At 38.3% G+C, this 19,403-nt stretch overlaps 1 protein-coding gene across 1 annotated transcript in view; it reads right to left on the bottom strand.

The window, feature by feature from the left end:
- The window catches only part of Ppip5k2 (diphosphoinositol pentakisphosphate kinase 2), a 62,044-nt gene extending 42,844 nt beyond the window's left edge, over nt 1-19,200 (bottom strand). The window contains exons 1-8 of the mRNA XM_051190872.1: nt 19,118-19,200; nt 11,081-11,466; nt 9,255-9,450; nt 6,636-6,726; nt 5,624-5,709; nt 4,788-4,942; nt 2,700-2,801; nt 881-1,042 (exon numbers count right to left, since the gene is read on the bottom strand). Of these exons, the coding sequence (XP_051046829.1) occupies nt 881-1,042; nt 2,700-2,801; nt 4,788-4,942; nt 5,624-5,709; nt 6,636-6,726; nt 9,255-9,450; nt 11,081-11,194 (906 nt within the window). The 5' untranslated portion in view covers nt 11,195-11,466; nt 19,118-19,200. The remainder of the gene's footprint in view (nt 1-880; nt 1,043-2,699; nt 2,802-4,787; nt 4,943-5,623; nt 5,710-6,635; nt 6,727-9,254; nt 9,451-11,080; nt 11,467-19,117) is intronic.
- Between the last annotated feature and the right edge of the window lie 203 nt (nt 19,201-19,403).

Genomic DNA, 19,403 nt, shown 5'->3' with positions numbered 1-19,403 from the left:
TTAAGAACATTATATATTTTAAAATACCTAAGAATACATTGTAAAAAGTTTTGTTATATAAGATATGAAGGTTATAAATAATCATAACCTTGAGTATCTTGAACACACAATATATTTTCCCACCTGATTATTCCCTTATCATGAAGACATAGAACAATATTAGACTTTGGAATACAAATACAATAAAACAATTTATAAGAACTCAACTCAACATAGCTTAGTTAGAGATTAACAGTCTTCACATAAAAGACTTCAAATAAGTAGTTCTTTTTATTAGTAACCAGTAATACCAGTAGTATGATTAGCTTATGTTAAGAATCTAGGATAGGCATTCTTTAAAAATATTAAATGCATCCTTTATTAAATGCAGGTTATACTACTTCCACTTAAATGTTTACACTAGTAATTTGATTATAAAAAGAACAGAAGAGAGGAAAGTCAAACACAAGCAAAAAGCTTTCTTTAAAAAGGTATTTATAGTGTTCTCTACATGTTTTAGTATGTATTAGGCCAAATGATAGAGAGCTAATGATAAAACAATGACAGATTTAATCAAATAGTATTTTTAATCAATATTATGAAAGTAAAAAGTACTTACCACCCATTTAAAAGCTATGCATTACCACTAAGTACTACTTAGTGGTCTTATTCTATAACTTTAATTTTTGACTAAATGTGTAAGGTTTACTACTTTCTATAATAAGGAAAGAACATATTAGTAATATAGGAAAATGATGTCAGTCCCACAGAAACACCTACATACATACATGAGCTCACATATACGATTATTCCCTCAGCTTACTTCTCTCTTGTCTAATGTCTAGTACTCAAAAGGAAAACTTAGAATACAGGGGTCTGCACAATTTGCATAGCATCTTACCTTGAAAGCAAGGCAGACTTTCCATGCAATCAGCTTCTCCCGTGCATTGAGGATGACAGGGTACCTGACTTCCTTCCCTTCACTGTCACGTTCCACCTTGCCATCGAGGGCTGGAGATTTTCGAGCTTCAGCATGAGCATAGTCTGGACCCACAGTATAAACCTTCCATAAAATTTAAATACATATAATACATATTGGTGATTAAATATATAACCAGCAAACAATAAATTCAAAGAAAAATGTCTATTTAAAGTAGTTCAGACTCCAGGCTATTAAAAGACACCTATTTTATATGCCAGGATTTTCAATATATTAGAAAGGGTTACATATAATTATTCACACTGCACAAGGCTTTATTCTCTGTACTAAACTACTAAACTGATCACCATGATGCAGAGATTGTCTATGTCTAATAACAGAAAGATACAACTCTTAAATAGGAATAAAAAAAATAGACCACAAGAATTTTTTAAAGGGTGGGGAGATTAATATAAATGTAGACAAAGGAAAGGTAATAACGAGGGCAGAGAAATGAAGCAGCACAAGGTATTCTGGGAAGGGAAATAAATTTGACTATCATATATACACACTATAAGAGAAGGAATTTGTTAGGGGGCTGGAGAGATGGTTCAGCAGTTAAGAAATGGCATTTGTCAGAAGAAAGGTTAGCAAAGAGCTCATACGACAGTCTTATGAACGTGGGTTATCCTGTAGTCAATGCGAATTTACCAGCAAAATTTAAAAGGCAGGTTCAAGACCAGATTTATAAGTTTAAGAACAGCAGCCTTGTCAGAGAAAGGCTGGCTGGGAAAAGGAAGCTTCACTGGTTTCCAAGTGCATTGGCATTTTTATATCACAGTATGGTTGTCTCAGAACCAAACATCACTGCTATTCATCAGTCACTGCTCAGAAACTGGTAGCTACTAGAATGCTCACCCTGATATTGTATTACACATTAGCCTGGAAAGAATCATACGTGGTTAAAACTTTACCTAAACATTTTCACAAGTTTCACTAAAATCTGTCATCTTTGTAATACTGTATGTTTTATTTTAAGCATTTAAGAACACTATTCCTTAAAAGGAGTTCTTGGGCTTCCAACTGTCAATGATGTCCACCATACAAAACTGAATAAAAAGTCTGGACTAAGGTGAGCTTAGTGCTAGAATGCTCGCCTACCTCACATAAGGGCCTAGGTCTCATCCCTAACACCAATAACAGTAACACTAAAAATAAAAATAATTAGAAGTTAAATAATTAACCTTCTCTAAAATAACTGGTAAGTTCAAAATATAAACTGAAACTCACATGGCCTCTTATGATATTGAACTTGTGACTTTTGGCTTCTTTCTGGTTCAGTGACAATACAGTATCATACTCTCTCGTGATGCGGCACAGCAGCATTTCAATGCAGCTTTTGCCAGTTGTGCAATTACAAGCGAAAAATAATCATGTTCTGCATGCCGTGCACCACTTTTTGATGTTTATGAGATTAGGGTTATTAAATGTATTTTTAATTTAGTCATTTTCCCTTCCTTTTTTTTTTTTAAAGAAAAGATTCTCACTATTAGATCTTCTGGCATGGACCTGGATATGGAACCAAGCCTTGTCTCAAATTCAAGATCCTCCTGTCTCACAATTGAGTGCTGTGATTGTAGGGCACACTATCATAGCCAGCTAACATAGTGTTTTGAAGTTAACACTGAATTTATCGGGGACAGGACTCAATGTTAATTAACCAAGCAGCATCTGTACTGTAACCCACCATGCCTTAGTCAGCCCTATTCTAAATACAAGATTAAAATCGGATCAATCTTACCTTAACATCGGTACCATCTGTAGGCATAAACTCTTCATATATATATGATCCCGTTTTACGCACATTGCTTTCTGGAGAATATACACTACTTCTGCTGCCAATCTAGAGAGAAAAGATGTCCATCAACATAAAAGTCAAGGTCGTGTCCTCATTTTTATAATTCATCTAAAATGTGACCTTTATGTACTATGTACTATAGTAGACATTCTTAATTATTAAGTAGCTAATTCACAAAGATTTAGTAACAACTTATTATATATTTGGCAGTATATATTCCCTGGTGTATTTTGTTACTTAAATATAACAGAGAACATTAAATATAATGAACAAAAAGTAATTTATGAATATTTAACTGTATTTATTATATATATGGCAGTATATATTCTCTGGTACATTTTTTTTAACTCAAATCTAACATAAAGAGCATAAAATATAATGAACAGATCATGTGTCTTGGAGCTGAGAAAAAGCCCCAGTGTGTAAGAGCACTGGTTGCTCTTCCAGAGGATCCACACTCACAGCACTCACAGCAAGCAGCTCACAACCACCCCTACCCCCAGTTCCAGAGAATCTGATGCCCTCTTCTGGCTCTGCCACATAGATGCGGTGCACATGCGCGCGCGCGAGAGAGAGAGAGAGAGAGAGAGAGAGAGAGAGAGAGAGAGAGAGAGAGAGAGAGAGAGAGAGAGAGAGAGAGAAATAGAGAGAGAGAGAGAGACAGAGAGAGACAGAGACACAGAGAGAATTGAGTCTGCTTACTTTTGCTACCAGGCCTCTCCTGTGTAACATTTTACTTTATACATACATGTTTAGGTTGTTTGCCAAGCCTCTTGTAATAACACAGCATTGCTGTTTTAACATTCTCCAAATGCAACCATGCCCTAAATACAGTAATGTTTCTAGGAAACTGCTAGAAGGTTCATGTTCACTCATAGCTGTACTTACACAGACACTGCCAAAACCTTTCAGCAACTACATTATCTGAGTCTCACAATGTAAGTTCTGGTTGACCTTCAACATTTGCCACTATAATGGATATTAAATGGCGCATTGTACTCTGCTTAAGATTTGTTGTGACTTTATGCACATTAGTGTTTTGCCTGCATGTATGTAGGTACACCAAATGTGCACAGTGCTTATGGGGGCTAGAGGAGGGTATCACATCCTCCGGAACTGCTGTTGCAGATGGTTGTGAGCTGCCACACAAGTTATGAACCTCTGAGTCATCTTTCTAGTCTCTCACTGCATCCTTAACGCACAAATCCATGACTATTTATGATTATATTACTGCATTCCAGCTAACACATTTTGAACTAGGCTTATTTCCCAACTACTCAATTAAAAAAAAAATCCTTGTCACTCCAAAAGGCAAGATGATATCATCATACTTCAAAACCGATTTGCATTTATTATATTATGGGGACACTTAAACATATACTTCCATGTGCAAAAATTACCAATATTACCTTTTGTATAAACTGGCATTTTTTCCCATATAATTTTTCCCAAAAAAAAAAAAAAAAGTGTTTATCTTTAAGTCAATTTCTAGTCTGGTAGACTAGAGGTTGGGAGGTTGAAGAAACATCAGGTAACTTCCTTTGCATTCTGAGGACAAGAATTTTGTCAACAACATGATGTAACTACACTGTCTGTGGTGACTGGATGGGGAATGTCCCCCACAGACACTTGCTGCCCATTGGTGTCACTGTTGGGAGGATTAAGTGGTGTGGCCTTGCTGGAGGCCTCCCTCAGGGTGGGTTTTGAGAGGAAAATGCTGAAAGCCATTTCTGGCTAACTCTCTCTACTTCGTGCTTGCTCTCAAAGACAGAGCTCTCGGCTCTCGGCTCCTGTTGCTACCAGACCTGCAGCTTGTGATTAGGCTTCCCTGCAGCAATGGAGTCCTATTTCTCTGCAGCCACAACTCCCCTCTGCCCCCTTCCTTCTATAAGCTGTTTGTCCTCGTGAAGTTTTACCTCGGTGACAGAAAAGTGACAGTACATTTCAGCAACAGTTTCATGAATTTTCCCCTAGATGATGACAGAGCAATGGCAGAGTGAAGATTACTCACACAAGGTTACAAAGGCTTACCTTTCTGAAAAGTCTTTGACTTCCACCACCGGCAGATGTTGGATAATAAATGTAAACATTGTGGTCTTCCGCACTAACTGGCTTTTCTACAAATGGCTTCTGGAAAACTTCCCCGTTCACTTCAACATGATCTTCTCCTTCAATCAGATTGCATTCTATACACAAAGCAGAATAGGAAGAAGTCACAAATTGTTACATCACTCAGATAACATCTTTACAAGAGCAAAAGTAAAATTTACTTTCCAAGCTTCTAGTAAAACGATGCTAACTTTCAGCAGACACAATCGGTGAAGCTGGGGCGGCAGCAGCTGCAGCAGCATCAACATTAATACCCTGGCTACTTTGTGCAAGGCCCTGGGTCCAACCCTCAGCGCCTCAGGGGCAACAGCCTACCCTGAGACAAGAACTACAGGCAATGGATGCCTGCTGAGAGACGACGAGTCAGTGTGCCCCAAGGACCAGCGCCCTAAAATGTTCATCCAGTGCCAAATGGTCAGCCCTCAAATCACAGGCTCACAACTGTACACAGGAGAACCAGTAAGCCGGTTAGCTCAGTGCCGACAGGATCTCACAGTATGAAGCCTGGCCCAGAACTAACTACCTGCGGATTCTGACCTTGAGTTCCCTATCACCCTGCTTCAACTTTCTGAGCCCTGGTAATACAGGCGTGCACCGCCACCACAGCCCACAATGTCACATGTTAATCAGATACAGTGCCCATTTATTCAATTCATTAAGAAGGACTATTAAACAGGCGACAATGAATGCTTAAATTATTTCTACTTATTGTAGGGAAGTACATCAAGAACAAAAGGAAGTCTGTTGAGTTCTCTGACCTTTCGGGTTATTTGGATCACGGTTCAGGATTGCATATCGAGGAAGCAAGATGCCTTCAGCTTGAAGAATGCTATAAACGTCTCTTCTACAGAAACAGAGAAACATGCTTTGTTTGGCTCTCTATTTCACAATATATTATCTTCCCACATGAATAAATTATTGCTCTTTACTACCATAAGAGGTACAAATATCAATCTTCTTTGTTTTTCTGAATATTTCAAATATCACTGTTCCTAACAAGTCACCAAAATGCATAAAAAACTTTTGTAGCATATCAAAAAGACCACACTTTAAAACAAGAATATACATGCATGAAGAGAAATAGTCAAGTAAGACTAATACATCACAAGAACAGAATATGGCCTAACCACTAAAAACCTTACAATAATATTCAACACTACAGGAAAATATTCAGAGTATACTAGGAGAAAGGTGATTCTACCTTCATACAAAATTAGTATATATTTCCATGTAAGTAATATAAGTAATCTCACGTTAAAACACAAAAGAAAGTAGAATGACAATGAAAAATAGAATTATATGTAGCTACCAAAACAAAACACCAATTAAATGAAGCTGACAAATACATACCCTCTCATGATTTCAACTAGAAGCCTATGTTCAGTGGAGGCTAATATATACAGTACAAAATTTTTCTAATGAGTACACTTTACCATGAAAATCATCACTTGAGAATGAATTCTAATGTAATTATCAGCCATAGGATAATCTTGATGGGTTTAGTAGGCTTTAGGAATCAAGCAAATGTGGTCCAATTCCCTGTCCCACTACTTGGGAGACTACCCATGACTTTGTGTAGGTGAACCGATTCCCTCAATTCTCAGGGCTCCTCATCTGTAAAGCTTGCTAGTAAATATCTACTTCTGAGTATTACTTTAAGGATGTAGTGAATTAACGTATGTGAAAGCATCTGGTGCTGTGTCGGCACACACTCATTACCAAGTAAGTGCTGATTTCTTTTCCCCTTAATTCAGCGACTTCACCACTCACCTATCTTGTATGAGATACTGCATATTCAAGTCATTGATTACAAATGGATTCCTGAGTTTTGCATAGGCAACTGCTTTGTCCAGTGGAAATCCTAAGAACACATATTATTATCATATTCTTTACAGTTTCAAGAACAGCTGACATCTATAAATTTATCAACTTGAATTATGCCATCTCCCCTAAATAACAATTTCATTATGTATATAACTGCCTTCTATAAAAGATATAATAAGTATGTATATTTTTATTTAACTTATACTGTTAAAATAATATCTTCTTAGTTATTATCATTGATATGGTACACCAAGTCCCTGGTTATGACATGTCATCTTGTATATGACTACTTAAGGACACCTTATAGAAGGTAAGATTATTTCATATATTAAAGGATATACATGAATAAATAACATGTTTCATATTACTTAATTTTTAAAATTATCCTCAACATACAACTCCCTTTTGTTATTTTATGTCCAAGTATGAACTTGCTAACAGTACCTTTAAAAACAGAAGCAAAGATGGGTGTTGGTGGCACACGCCTTTAATCCTAGCACTCGGAAGGCAGAGGCAGGAGGATCTATGTGAGTTTGAAGCCAGCCTGGTATACAGAGTGAGTTCCAGGGCAGACTCCAAAGCAATACAGATAAACGCTGTCTCAAAAAACCACAAATAAATAAGTAAATAAATATAGAAGCAAAAGCAGAAATGCGCTTTTACACAATAAAATGCACAAAACATAAAAACATGAACAGAAAAATGCTGCTGATGGGTCACCATTAGGACACAGAAATTAATCAGCTAAAATGTCTAGACTAGTAATGATTGATAATAATGCAAATGAGTCAAATGTAACTATGGTTAGAATAGACCTGGAAAAAAACCATAAAGAACTTCAGAGATTATATTTCACTCGCTGTATTTCCACTACAATTCTCCAATGTATCCTAGCAGATGAGAACAAAAATCAGTACTCAAACCCTGCCTCTGTCTAGCTATGTAAGGTTGAGCAAACACATCCATCTCCTCTAACTCCAGTCCAGCTGCAAATGAATATGACAGCCATCTAGCCAATAGGATTCTTGTGGAATTAAAACATTTCTAATGTAGGTAAGATACTTAGAAGACTTGGCATAATGTTCCTAAGAATGATATCTTTTATTATTCTTATTCTTCAATAAATACCTATCTTATCTATGGAGGATAAAAATAAGTCAGGATGACATTATATGACTTAATTATGAACATTAACTGCTTGTGAGGATATTACATTTTTGCTACACTACAAGAAATTTTACAAATATTAAATATCAAAAGGCACTAAAATTCAAATCAAAAAGCCATGTTCAGTTAAAGAAAATTTATTCCTAAATTACCCTTAGGTTTTATTTTTTTAATAATGCATTAAGCAGTAGCCGTATTCAAACTACAGATCTTAACAAGTCCATAACGTATCAGAATTCTGCACTTGCAAATGTCTCCAAGTCATGACTGTAAGCTTCCCACCAGAAGTAAGCAAGTGGAGAAAACACCTGCCATCAGCTCCCTGCTTTGGTTTGTGTCAACGTGAAAATTCTTTTTTTGGCAATGAATAACAGACAGAATATGTCTTAGACGTGGCAGGCAGGGAGCTTTTGGGAGCTAATAGCTTTCACATAAGAGCACGCTCATAGGAAGGAAATTTAACACTTTCCTAAAGAAAAAGCCTCAGCCAAGCGAGATTGGAGCTTATTGGGCTTACTGAAAATGAATACCAATTTCCATTATCAGTATACAAAAAAACCCCAACAAAGTTCAAAGCTATTTTCTTAATAACAGATAATGATTAATACAGGCACAAACTCTAAATCTTACATACTTATTAATGGGGAAATCAAGTAATTCACAAAATTTAAAGTTTTCAGAAATAGACTTAGCAATAATTCTGATTATTGGATTTTACTATAATGTAATACTTAAATATAACTAATACTGCCATTCAATTAAACATGGTAAAGAAGACTTTAACAAATATAAGAACAACAGGTTGCTGTCTGTGTGGTAGAAATATAGAGCTTAAAATATCCAATAATTTGCCGGGCACTGGTGGCTCATGCCTTTAATCCTAGCACAGGGAGGCAGAGGCAGGGGGGTTCTCTGTGAGTTTGAGGCCAGCCTGGTCTACAGAGCAAGTTCCATGACAACCTCCCAAGCAATACAGAAAAATGCTGTCTCAAAAAATTAAATAAATAAAACAATAAAACCCCACAACACAAACAAACAAAAAATATCCAGTAGTGTGAACAAGGTGATCACAATCTTATTTCAATAGTGAAGACTAAGAGTCATCCAAACGTTTGGTTATTAGTTAATTATGTTATACATTTACACACTACAAACCATGAAAATATGGAATGGGAAACTTGATAAAATCTAAGAAAAGCTAAATGTAGAGTTACATGGAACTATGGCAAAAATTTTTAAAAACCATATAAAGAAAAAGATTAGAAAGAAATAAACCAAAATGTTAACTTCCCTTATCTGTGAGTTAGCTTCATTCTGCTTTATTCAATACTCTACAATTAATATGCATTATTTTTACAGTCATAGCAGATAAAAAAGCCCCTGTTCACCATTTAATACCTTTAGAATGGAAAGAAATAAGACAATCACATAAAGGCCAGTTTTCCACGGGTTCATTCAAAATAACTTCCTCTTCAAAAACTACTACTGTAATGTATTTAAACAAGGAGATCCGTTCTAAAATTTCCTTCATGGGTTTGGATTTGGACTTTTTTGCCATGGAACATATTCCAACCACAATCTGCCTTTCTGGTGGCTAAAACAGAAACAAACAGAAACCAACAGGATGAGTTAATAAGCATTCAAAAATAGAAATCAATAGAACTGACATAATCCTATCAATTACAATACTTTCTTTAACTATCTCCAGGCAGAAAAAAACAAATGACTAAAAATCCATCTACTCCAATTAAAAAGTCTACTAAAGAGTTAGATAAAGAATTTGCCCATCTAAAATCAAATGCTTTTCCAACTACAAAGCAACACAGCAGTAAGTCTTGTGGACTGAGCTGGGACATTAGCTGGTTACAGACAGCTGTTTGAACTTAAGAGAAAGGCTCACTGCTATAAGAGAGGATGCCAAGGACCTTTGATACTCACTCCAGTATTCAGACTTGGTATTCCTACTTAATGGTTTTGCACTTTTTTTTTTAAACTAAATCAACATTCAAATTTGAGTATGTACATTATATAAACAGCAATGAGCACTTCACACACTCACAGAAATCCTTAATATTCATTCTTGATTCTTTGCATTCAGGAGCTTAGAGGTCTATCAATCATAAAGTATTTAGCTTTCCTCTCTTCCCTGACTTTATATATTTTATATAACACTATATAAAGCTGCTCAAAGGGGGTTCACTAAACTTCCTCTTTAATGTAGCAAGAAAATATGAGGGTTAAATTGTTCTTTTTACATCTAGAAAAAAATAATTCTACATTAACATGAAAACTGCAATTCAAATGAGTACTGGATTTGATTATAAATCAAACAGATTATAAACAAAAACTGTCTTGGGGTGCATGATCTCTCTCCTTCCCCTCATTTCTACCTTACGGCTTCGCTATACATTTTATTCCTCATCAAAAATTTTGAAATAGTTCATTGCAATCTTTCTAAAGCAGATTTCAAGGGCCGCCACTACCAGTTATTTCTCACTGCTATGACAAAGGGACAAAAATCATTAAAGGTTTCTGAAGGTTCAGCCCACAGTTGCTTAGCCAGAACATCAATGCAGCAGAAATAGGAGGCCATAAAAAAATATGCAAGAGTGTGCCTCCAGGCTAGCCCTCCACGGCACACCCCAGTGACTTCTCCATGAAAACCACTCTTCTGCAGGAGTATAATCACTCCTGCAGCCTGATCTCACTACTTTTACTAAGTTTGACAGTTTTTCCTTTTAAAGTCCGATTCTACTTTTAATTTGAAACATAAGACAATCATCACATTTTATGTCTGTATTTTAAATCAGTTCCCAAAATAAAATAATTTCTGCCTGCGAACGAGAGCAGTGACGAATAAGAAGCATGCCAGTGAAGGAAATGAGTGTAAGGGACACGCTCCACTTCTAAGGCACAACATGGACATGGCATCCAGATACACCGTCTTATCACAAACACAACAGCAGGCCTCTGAGGTATCTTGCTGAACTTCATTTACTTAAGGAGTTTCTTGGTATCTAACAACACGGAACTGTCACTAACTACTTCAATATTTTACCCCTTGCTACATTTATTACACTTTTGTAATGGCCCGTCTACTCAATATCACTAATGCTTTTACGACTGAAGACTTTTTAGCAGTATTAATTTAAAATCATAGCATCCGTCTGCATTAACAGAAAGTTCTGTACTATACTGGTTTATCACAAAAGAAGCAAACTCACAGAGTCATCCTCATCCTCATCCTCTTCATCTGCATGGTGGAAGAAACGACGATAATTTCCAGGGTTTATTTCTGCATCTTCAGGCCCAACAAAGAATCTGGGGGCTTCACTCATTTTTGTTTCACTTGATGTACATGAGATTTCCAGAATCTGTATTAAAACTGCAAGTAAACAGTGTGGGGAAGAAGCATTCTCGCTGTGCTAGCTGACACAGAGGTCTGCTGCAGTTTATACAATCACATGAAATGTGCTGACATTTAGCTGGCAAGTGCTCCTTTGTTCTCAGATATCATGGCTGCATTGTTCATCTCCAAGTTGCTGCTGCAGTATAAATACAAAGCTAACGAGGCTACTGCTTCCCTGAGTTGAAACAGCAATCCTTCTACCTAAAATACAATGCAAACAATTAATTTGAAGAGTATACTTCAAAAGCACACACACAAAAAAAAACTTTAAATGATATTAGAAAAATCAGAACCATAACCCAACAAATGCTACCAAAATGAAAATGTTTTCCCCCATAAAATTAAGTAATGAAGATTACATTCTAGTAAAACACATCAAAGCAAGTGGATGAGATGACACAACATAACAAAAAGATTACACTCAATTCAAACCTTAAAAGTACCTGAAAATGAGAAAGTAATGCAAATTATAACATAAAATTTTGCTAAAAGTTAAATCCTTGATCCAGAAGTATCTGACAGAGTAGACAGGGACAGGTAAAACGTAATGTAGGTTTGATAATAACTGAAAAATGAACATTGATCTGAGACAGCATTACAGCAACTGTAAAAGTTCAGTTAAAAACAGTTTTTTTTAGTGAACACAACTTTTCTGTATTAATTAGTAGAGTGAAAACCAAACTTCATTTAATAGAAGCTCTCAAACTGATAGTTTTAAACTATTTAGCAAATCCAACACAATTGATACAGCCTCCCAATAAAATGTGTTCATCAATAAACTGCATATGATTCAATGACACAACCTATTAAAAACCCTTCATGAAAATCTACCAATTAACTACCATATGCTAATGATATAATATCAATCTATCTCTTACAAAGCCGTTTACATGTATTTGAACACTGGTGATATTAAAATTAGTTTTTGAACAAGATGAAACTGTGTATCAAATACTTCATTTGATAACTGGTGGTATATAAAAATAAGCCTGCTTAATCAAGTGATGTTTAAAAAATATTGATCCATATACTAGATAAATTGACAAAGCACAATCCAAAATTCCTATTTCTAGAGGTCTGACTCCAGTTTAACGGATGGCTTTCTATGAAATATTACAATCAGTTTGCTTTTACTCACTAAGCCTTGACTTTACAAAATTGTTACAAAAGTTAAAATTATTTGGGACTAAACTGAAAAAATAATTTATGTATTTAAAAAGCTTTTTGTTTTTATTCTTTATATACTATTTAATATTAAAGTGTTTGATAACTAAGAAAAAAACCCACAAGCTTCACAGTGAGATAATTTCAGCTCAGCTTTGTTGCTACTAAATGGCATACATCCTTGGGGACTCTGTGTGCTTTTTTATCTTGTTTACACTTAAGCATTTCCAAATATTTTAGTAGCAGAAAGGGTATGTGCTTGGAGACAAGTATACCAATCTGTTACTAAACAACTAACAACTTATGCAAGCATTTCTGAATCACAGTTTCCCTCTCCTCCCCCTCCACCGCCTGCAGCTCCCCCCACCCCAGATGTGTGTGTGTGTGTGTGTGTGTGTGTGTGTGAGAGAGAGAGAGAGAGAGAGAGAGAGAGAGAGAGAGAGAGAGAATGCCAACAGCTTGTATCTGTAAAGACTGAGGTAACATAGTGTTTCACACATACTGAACACTTAATAAACCTACATTTCTGTATGAACTGCTATAAATTAAACTTCCTACCAACATAACATGGAAACCTAAGAGAACTGCTGGTTATTTGTTGGAATGAACATATTTATTAAATAAATACTATTTACTTCTTATAGACACAAGCTTCATTAAACACAAACAACCATATCTCTAGCTTAAATATTGTAACAAAAATGATAAAACAACTACCACCTCATTTTAGAGGCTGTTTCTGATGTTTGTTTGCTTTTAATTTAAATATTTAAATAAAAATTCGAACACATAAACAGAGAATTTTGAAAAACTCAGTCAAGAATCCAATGACCAGTGACAAAAATATGATTGCTATTGTTGATTGTAAAATTACTTATTTGTGGGGTTGGAGAGATGGCTAGGTAGTAAGAGCACAGGGTGTTCTTCCAGAGATTTCAATTAAATCTACATGGCGGATCTACTGTAGCACCACGGGATCTGATGCCCTCTTCTGCTGTGCAGACAAACACCCATATATATAAAGCACATACGTAAAAAACAAATAAACAAACAGAACTGCCGTTTATATTTCCTACTAGTCTTTTCAATGAATAATCCACATGGGAAAGAGAAATCATCCTGAGGATGGGATAAGAAGGTATGTATCTCCTTTCCTTTTCCCCAAACATATGAAATAATAAGTGATCCGCCTCCTCCACCTAAAACACACACACCACTTATGGATTTCAGCTGAGTCTTTTTAATGCTGCCCCGAGGACAAGAGTTCCTGTCCTCCAAACAACTGTAAGCTTACACCCAAAACCAAGCCTTATATATTCGCCAGGTGAATATAAGAATGTGTAATGTGGGTGCCCATAAAGATGGCTGCACTCCATCTTGGCACAAGGGTAGAGAGTTCAAAGCTGTCAGCAAGTCATAAGACCTAAAGGTTAAAGGTGTGGCTACAGGATGTTTTGGCTGTCTTGGTCTAAATAATAACAGACCTGAATCTGAGGTGTGGCTACTCCTGACAGTCAAGGCTAGGGAAGGAGAAGTTGAATTTGAGGTATGGCTACTCCTGACCTCAGGGCTAGGGAAAAGAAATTTAGAGCTAAGGTGTGGTTACTGAACCCTCAGTGTAAGTAGGAAGAAAAGTTTCTTTGTTCCATACACATGATACTGTGTTCCCCTTTTTGGTTAAGATACATAAGAATGGTGAGAACTAAACTCCTGGCATTTCAGTATTGCCCGATCTGCCCTCCTGACCTTTATTCTGTCTCTGTCTTGTCTATAGCTTTCCCTCTCCACACTCCCCCCCTCAGGTATGGACTTGGGGCCGCTCAGCTGGCTCCCACTGCAGCCCCACAAAGACAGCTCCCAACAAAGAAGTGAATGCTAGGAGGTCTTCTCCAAAACCATGACGGGCGTGATGGGGTGGGGGTGGGAGGTGTATGTTGGGACCATTTTAGGCAAGAAACATGAAAGACTGAAGCAGAAGTAGGTGTGGTGTATTTCCTGTGTTTAAAGAATGGCTGAGGAGGATGGAGTAAAACAGGAAAGTAAAGGAGAAAATAATGTCAGAGATGAAATGGAGGGGCATCCAGGGGACTGAGGGCTAAAAATCATTTTCTGAACTTCATTTGAGAAAGTAGATGAGGAAGAAGAGACAGGTTAGTTAGACAGTAAAGAAATTTGTTATAATGTTGGTCAGAACCATTAGCTCTCAATAGAATATAAAGATGGGTAATAATTCTATTTATTTGTCTGTAATTCTAGTTCACTATATTAAAGAGCTGAACCACTCAATGCTTTAAAGTGTGGACTTAGGAGTCAAAATACCCAAGTTGGATTCTTGTCCTTTATAATTGTATTTGATCTCTTGGGCCCTCCTTTCTTTATATGTAAATGGTACTTGTCTCACAGCCCAAGTAAGGGTTAAATATACTTACATACATTAAAGATTTCTGTGCCCCAAATTCTGGGCCAACTCCATACCAATTAGAATGTTTGAATAGGAATTGGGTATTTTTTAGGGTTTTCCAAGCAGTTCCAACAAGTAACCAAGTTTAGTCAGGTACTAACCACTCCCTCCCCGTTTCCCCCAAAAAGAGGGAGAATAGAATAAAAGAACGGAAGTACACAGGAAGTAAAACATATGTTCACCACTTGCATGACTGTGCACTCTTCGTTATTATAGGAAATCAGGTTATCTTCTATAGTAAAAAAAGACATAAAACTAATGACGTAGAATCTCTGTCCTCCTGATACTTGGCTTATCTCAATATAAATACTCCTCCACAAAGCTTACCAACATCCAAGATTTCTTCCCTGTATCATTCATTTGACCTTGGCCACCTACAGTAATTATTTAACAACTTAGGCTGAATACAGTTCTGCAAAATATAAACCTCAAGGGAATGAAATTACTAAACATTTTTACATACTAAAGACTTAAGTTTTTTAATAAATGCGGGGCTTCCTAACATGCTGCTCAGCCATGAATGCAAAACTAGGCATGTTCAAAAATTGTCTGAGACATTCAGACATCTGTGAGCCTTACACAAATAACTTGAGCAGCACTAAGTTCAGTTTCAGCAGAGACAGTAACACTTTCAATGAATGTCTTGATGTGAAAAATAAGTCAGGAAGCAATTACTGCTTTGTGAATGAACATTCTCACAATCATCTTTGATTATGGATGTTCTCATTTTATAAATATTTGAGATACGTAGATAAATGCCTAGAATTTCAGTAGTACTGAACATAAGTATTCCAATAATTTAATTATATTAAATCAATCAATGATCACATAATCAATTTAAAAAAAAACTAAGGTCACTAACATAAGCCAAAACAAGAGAAAATTCATAGCTCTTTGTTACATTATTGTAAATGTTTAATGAGTACTCAGAAAATATGGAATACATTTTTTTTCCTCTCAAGTGGTATACCGTCTCTCACAGAATGAAATTTAATGAGAATTTGAGGAGATCTAAAGTCTTCTCAATGAAATCTACAACTTGGATTGACTGTGATCATAGCATAACGCAATACTCAACAATTTGATCATTGTTCATTCATAAATTCCAAAGTGATAGTAACTGCCTAGACTGGAAGAGCTATAAATTACTCAAATATCAGAATTGAATAGTTTTAAGATCCTTTTTGTAGCAATGGTTCCCAAATGGACTGGTTATATGGTAACAATATACGTTATTGGCCTACCACAAAAAGTTTTGAGCAGGAATTCTTAAGTAGATAATTTGCATTTTAATGAACAGACAAGCAGCTAGGTTTGAGATGAGTGCAAAAAGTAAAAATGACTTAACACTGGCTTAGAAATTTGAAATGTGTTCCACTTACTAGTTCCCCCACACACCAAGCTGCAACCAGGAAACTTTAACATCTATCAGAGCCACTTGGTGGACTCAAATACTAATCAGGAAAGTTTAGGGTTGAGACCACCAGTATTCCACCACGCTAAAACTCCAAGGCAATGCTGACATTGCTTGGAGTCTCACTTTTGAGAACGGCTCTACTCTAGCAAAATGAACTTCAACTTTCCCCCCTGAAACTGGCTCAGCAGTCCTCACGTTTTGTCCAGCTCTAGCCACCAGATGAAAAGGTTATTAACCTTATACGAGTTTTGAAGATTAAACGAGAATGCATGTGCTACAACAATTAGCCTACGTTAAGGAGTCAGCAAACATTAGCTGTTTCTATAACTGGCTAACTAAGGGTATAGATAAGAAGTTTCTGACTTTAACTGACAAAAGAACAAATATAAGCAGCTAAGTTTAGAATGCACTTTCCAGCAAAGGATGCCAGCTCAGGTCCTCTCCTGACTGTGATGCTCCAGACTACCTATTGCCCCGATAAACAGTCCTTTCTCTCACACTGGCTAGAGCTAGTCCTTTAAAATAACACCCTGGACAAGCCACCAGTCCCACACAGCATTTACAGCTCCTGTACAAACATCCTTCATGCTATCCCATAGATTCCACTGAAGTCCAGCCACGAAGTAGTAAATTTCCACTCAAAAAAAAAAAAAAAAAAAAAAAAAAAAAAAAGCAATCAGAGGAAACTGGAGCTGTTCAACCAGAACACAAAAAATACATAACTGAGTTTCCTGAGATACCCAAAACATTTCCCAGTGGAAATATTGCTACATATTGCTACACACGGTAGCTAAATTCCAACACACTAGGAAGAAGCTGCACAAAAAAAAAAAAAAAAAAAAGTGTTAAAAGTTGGCTTCTTCGGGCTTTCTTCCGGCTACGAAAGGTGAGCTAGAATAATTTTTTTATTATTATTATTGTTATATAAACCAAGTCTGTTCCAAGTTCCATACAACTTTGGTATTGATTCCCCTCCCTCCCCTCTTCAAAAGGTGTACATCTTTCTACTGAGTCAGCTCTTGTGTCTGGACTTCACCTTTCTGCTGAGTCAGCTCTTTGGTCTGGAATTCACTGCTATTTCAGAGTAAGTTCCTACTCTTCTTGGAATAAACTGGAAGGCTCCAAAGAGCCTTGCAAAGAATGTTTTCCAGACTATTCTCATGCATCTACCAACCCAAACACATCGCTTAACCTTTCCCCATCCTTCCTGTTCCATAAAGACCCTCTTTCCAATGAACTGCTCAGATAGCTAGCATTCGATTCAATATTCTATCAATTGCTCACTTTAACGCCCTCATAACACCCTCATAATGTTCAATGCATACCCTTACTCTAGAAACCACATTCATTTAAAACTTAAATAGCAAGCTTTGACTGTAAAATTACTGTACCCTTCTATTCATCAGTTTCAGGACTTTTTTTTTCAATAGCCTACACTGCAAGAATATTTGAGGTTCTGAAATATGTAATTCTACATCACATAGAGAAGTTGTGCAGAGATCATGACTGTCGTTTGTTGGGACAGGAAGAGCACACTATGTGCTCTCTTAGATGGGTAGATACAACTTTTAACCACTGAAAACGTTAGGCAAGAAATTGGAATAACAAGAATAATGGCAGGGCAACAGAATGCAGACGTTAGATTCACATCTACTTTCTAGTAAAGATTCAAAGGTTTACCCGCAGCAAAATATTACTAGGGCAAATTTTACCTGACCTCACCAACTTCCCATTTTCCAGCTGAAAAATAGAATAACCGAATAACCTTCATGGAACTCTTGAAAGACGGAATGAAAATATGTTTGCAAAGCTTTTGGTAGTTACCCATTAATAGCAGCTACCATCATACCTAAAACCACATATTTCAGTTTAAAAAAAAAAAAATCTGTAATAGCGAAACAAAACCCGGGGTAGGCTAGGACGCTACCTAAAGCTGGAGTCAGCCATGCTTCCTACTTGCACAGCTGTGTCTTCTAGGACGCCGAAACAAGACAACTATTACCACAAAACTCCAAGAACGGTAAGTCTCGGGAAGTTGTCCACAACCTCGAGGATGAGATCCAAAGGTCACTACCTACGTGGGAGAACTCGAGGCCGTGCGGTCGGTAAGGTGCGGCGGGTGCGGCATTGACCTGCAACCTCGTACCACACGGCGCGAAGCAGGCAGGCACGGTGCTTTTTTTTTTTTTTTTTTTTTGTTCCTTGAAAGTGGGTGTGGAAAGCGAAGAGGAGCAGGGTGATGGAGACCAAGGAATCGAACAGCCAGCTGTCCTCCGCCCCGCCGAGCCCGAACAACGCTGCACAGCCCGGTGGAAGGAGGTTCAGACAGAAGTCGGGCAGCTCCCTTCCCGCTGGGCTGCAATGCCCTGCCTGCCTGCCTGCCTGGCTTTTTCAAACCCGAGCCATGGAAAAGGGAGGAAGCGAGGCGGGAAGCAGAAGAGGAACCGAGCCCGAAGGGGAGCCTCGAGCTGCGTGTGTGCTGGCCTCTCGCTCCTGCCGGCGCCTCTAGCACGCAGCACGTGAACGCGGAGCAGGGCGCCGAGACACAGCAAACACCTAGCGACGGCGGTGGGCCACCGGGCCACTCCCCCGGGCCACCCCGCGACCCCCGGGCCACTCCCCCGGGCCACCGGGCCATCCCCCCGGGCCACCCCGCGGCCACCGGGCCACCCCCCCGGGCCACTCCCCCGGGCCACCGGGCCATCCCCCCGGGCCGCCCCGCGACCCCCGGGCCACCCCCCCCCGGGCCACCGGGCCACCCCCCCGGGCCACCCCGCGGGCTCTCCACCGAGCTCCCTCCCGGTCCTCACCTGCCTCGGCTGCGGTCACCGAGCGGCCCGTGGGATGCTCGAGCCCATCCGGGTTTCCGTTCCTCCCTGTAACTGCGGGGGCAAGGGGGCGGGAGGGAGGGACGGAGGTGCTGGGGCGGAGGCGTGGACCTGGATGTCCCCTCCTCGGCCGCCACAGCCGAACGGCCGCCACGCCCCTTCCCCCGCCCGCCCTCCGCCGGTCTCACACGGAAACTGCCCCGGCCGGGACAGTTTCCGCCGGACCAACGCTCCGCCTGAGCTTTCCTGTTGCACAGCACAGCAACCC

The sequence above is a fragment of the Phodopus roborovskii genome, unplaced genomic scaffold, assembly GCF_943737965.1.
Source record: "Phodopus roborovskii unplaced genomic scaffold, PHOROB, whole genome shotgun sequence".
Lineage (NCBI taxonomy): Eukaryota > Metazoa > Chordata > Mammalia > Rodentia > Cricetidae > Phodopus > Phodopus roborovskii.
The sequence above is the reverse complement of the archived record's forward strand: the minus strand, read 5'-3'. Positions and strand labels throughout refer to the sequence as shown.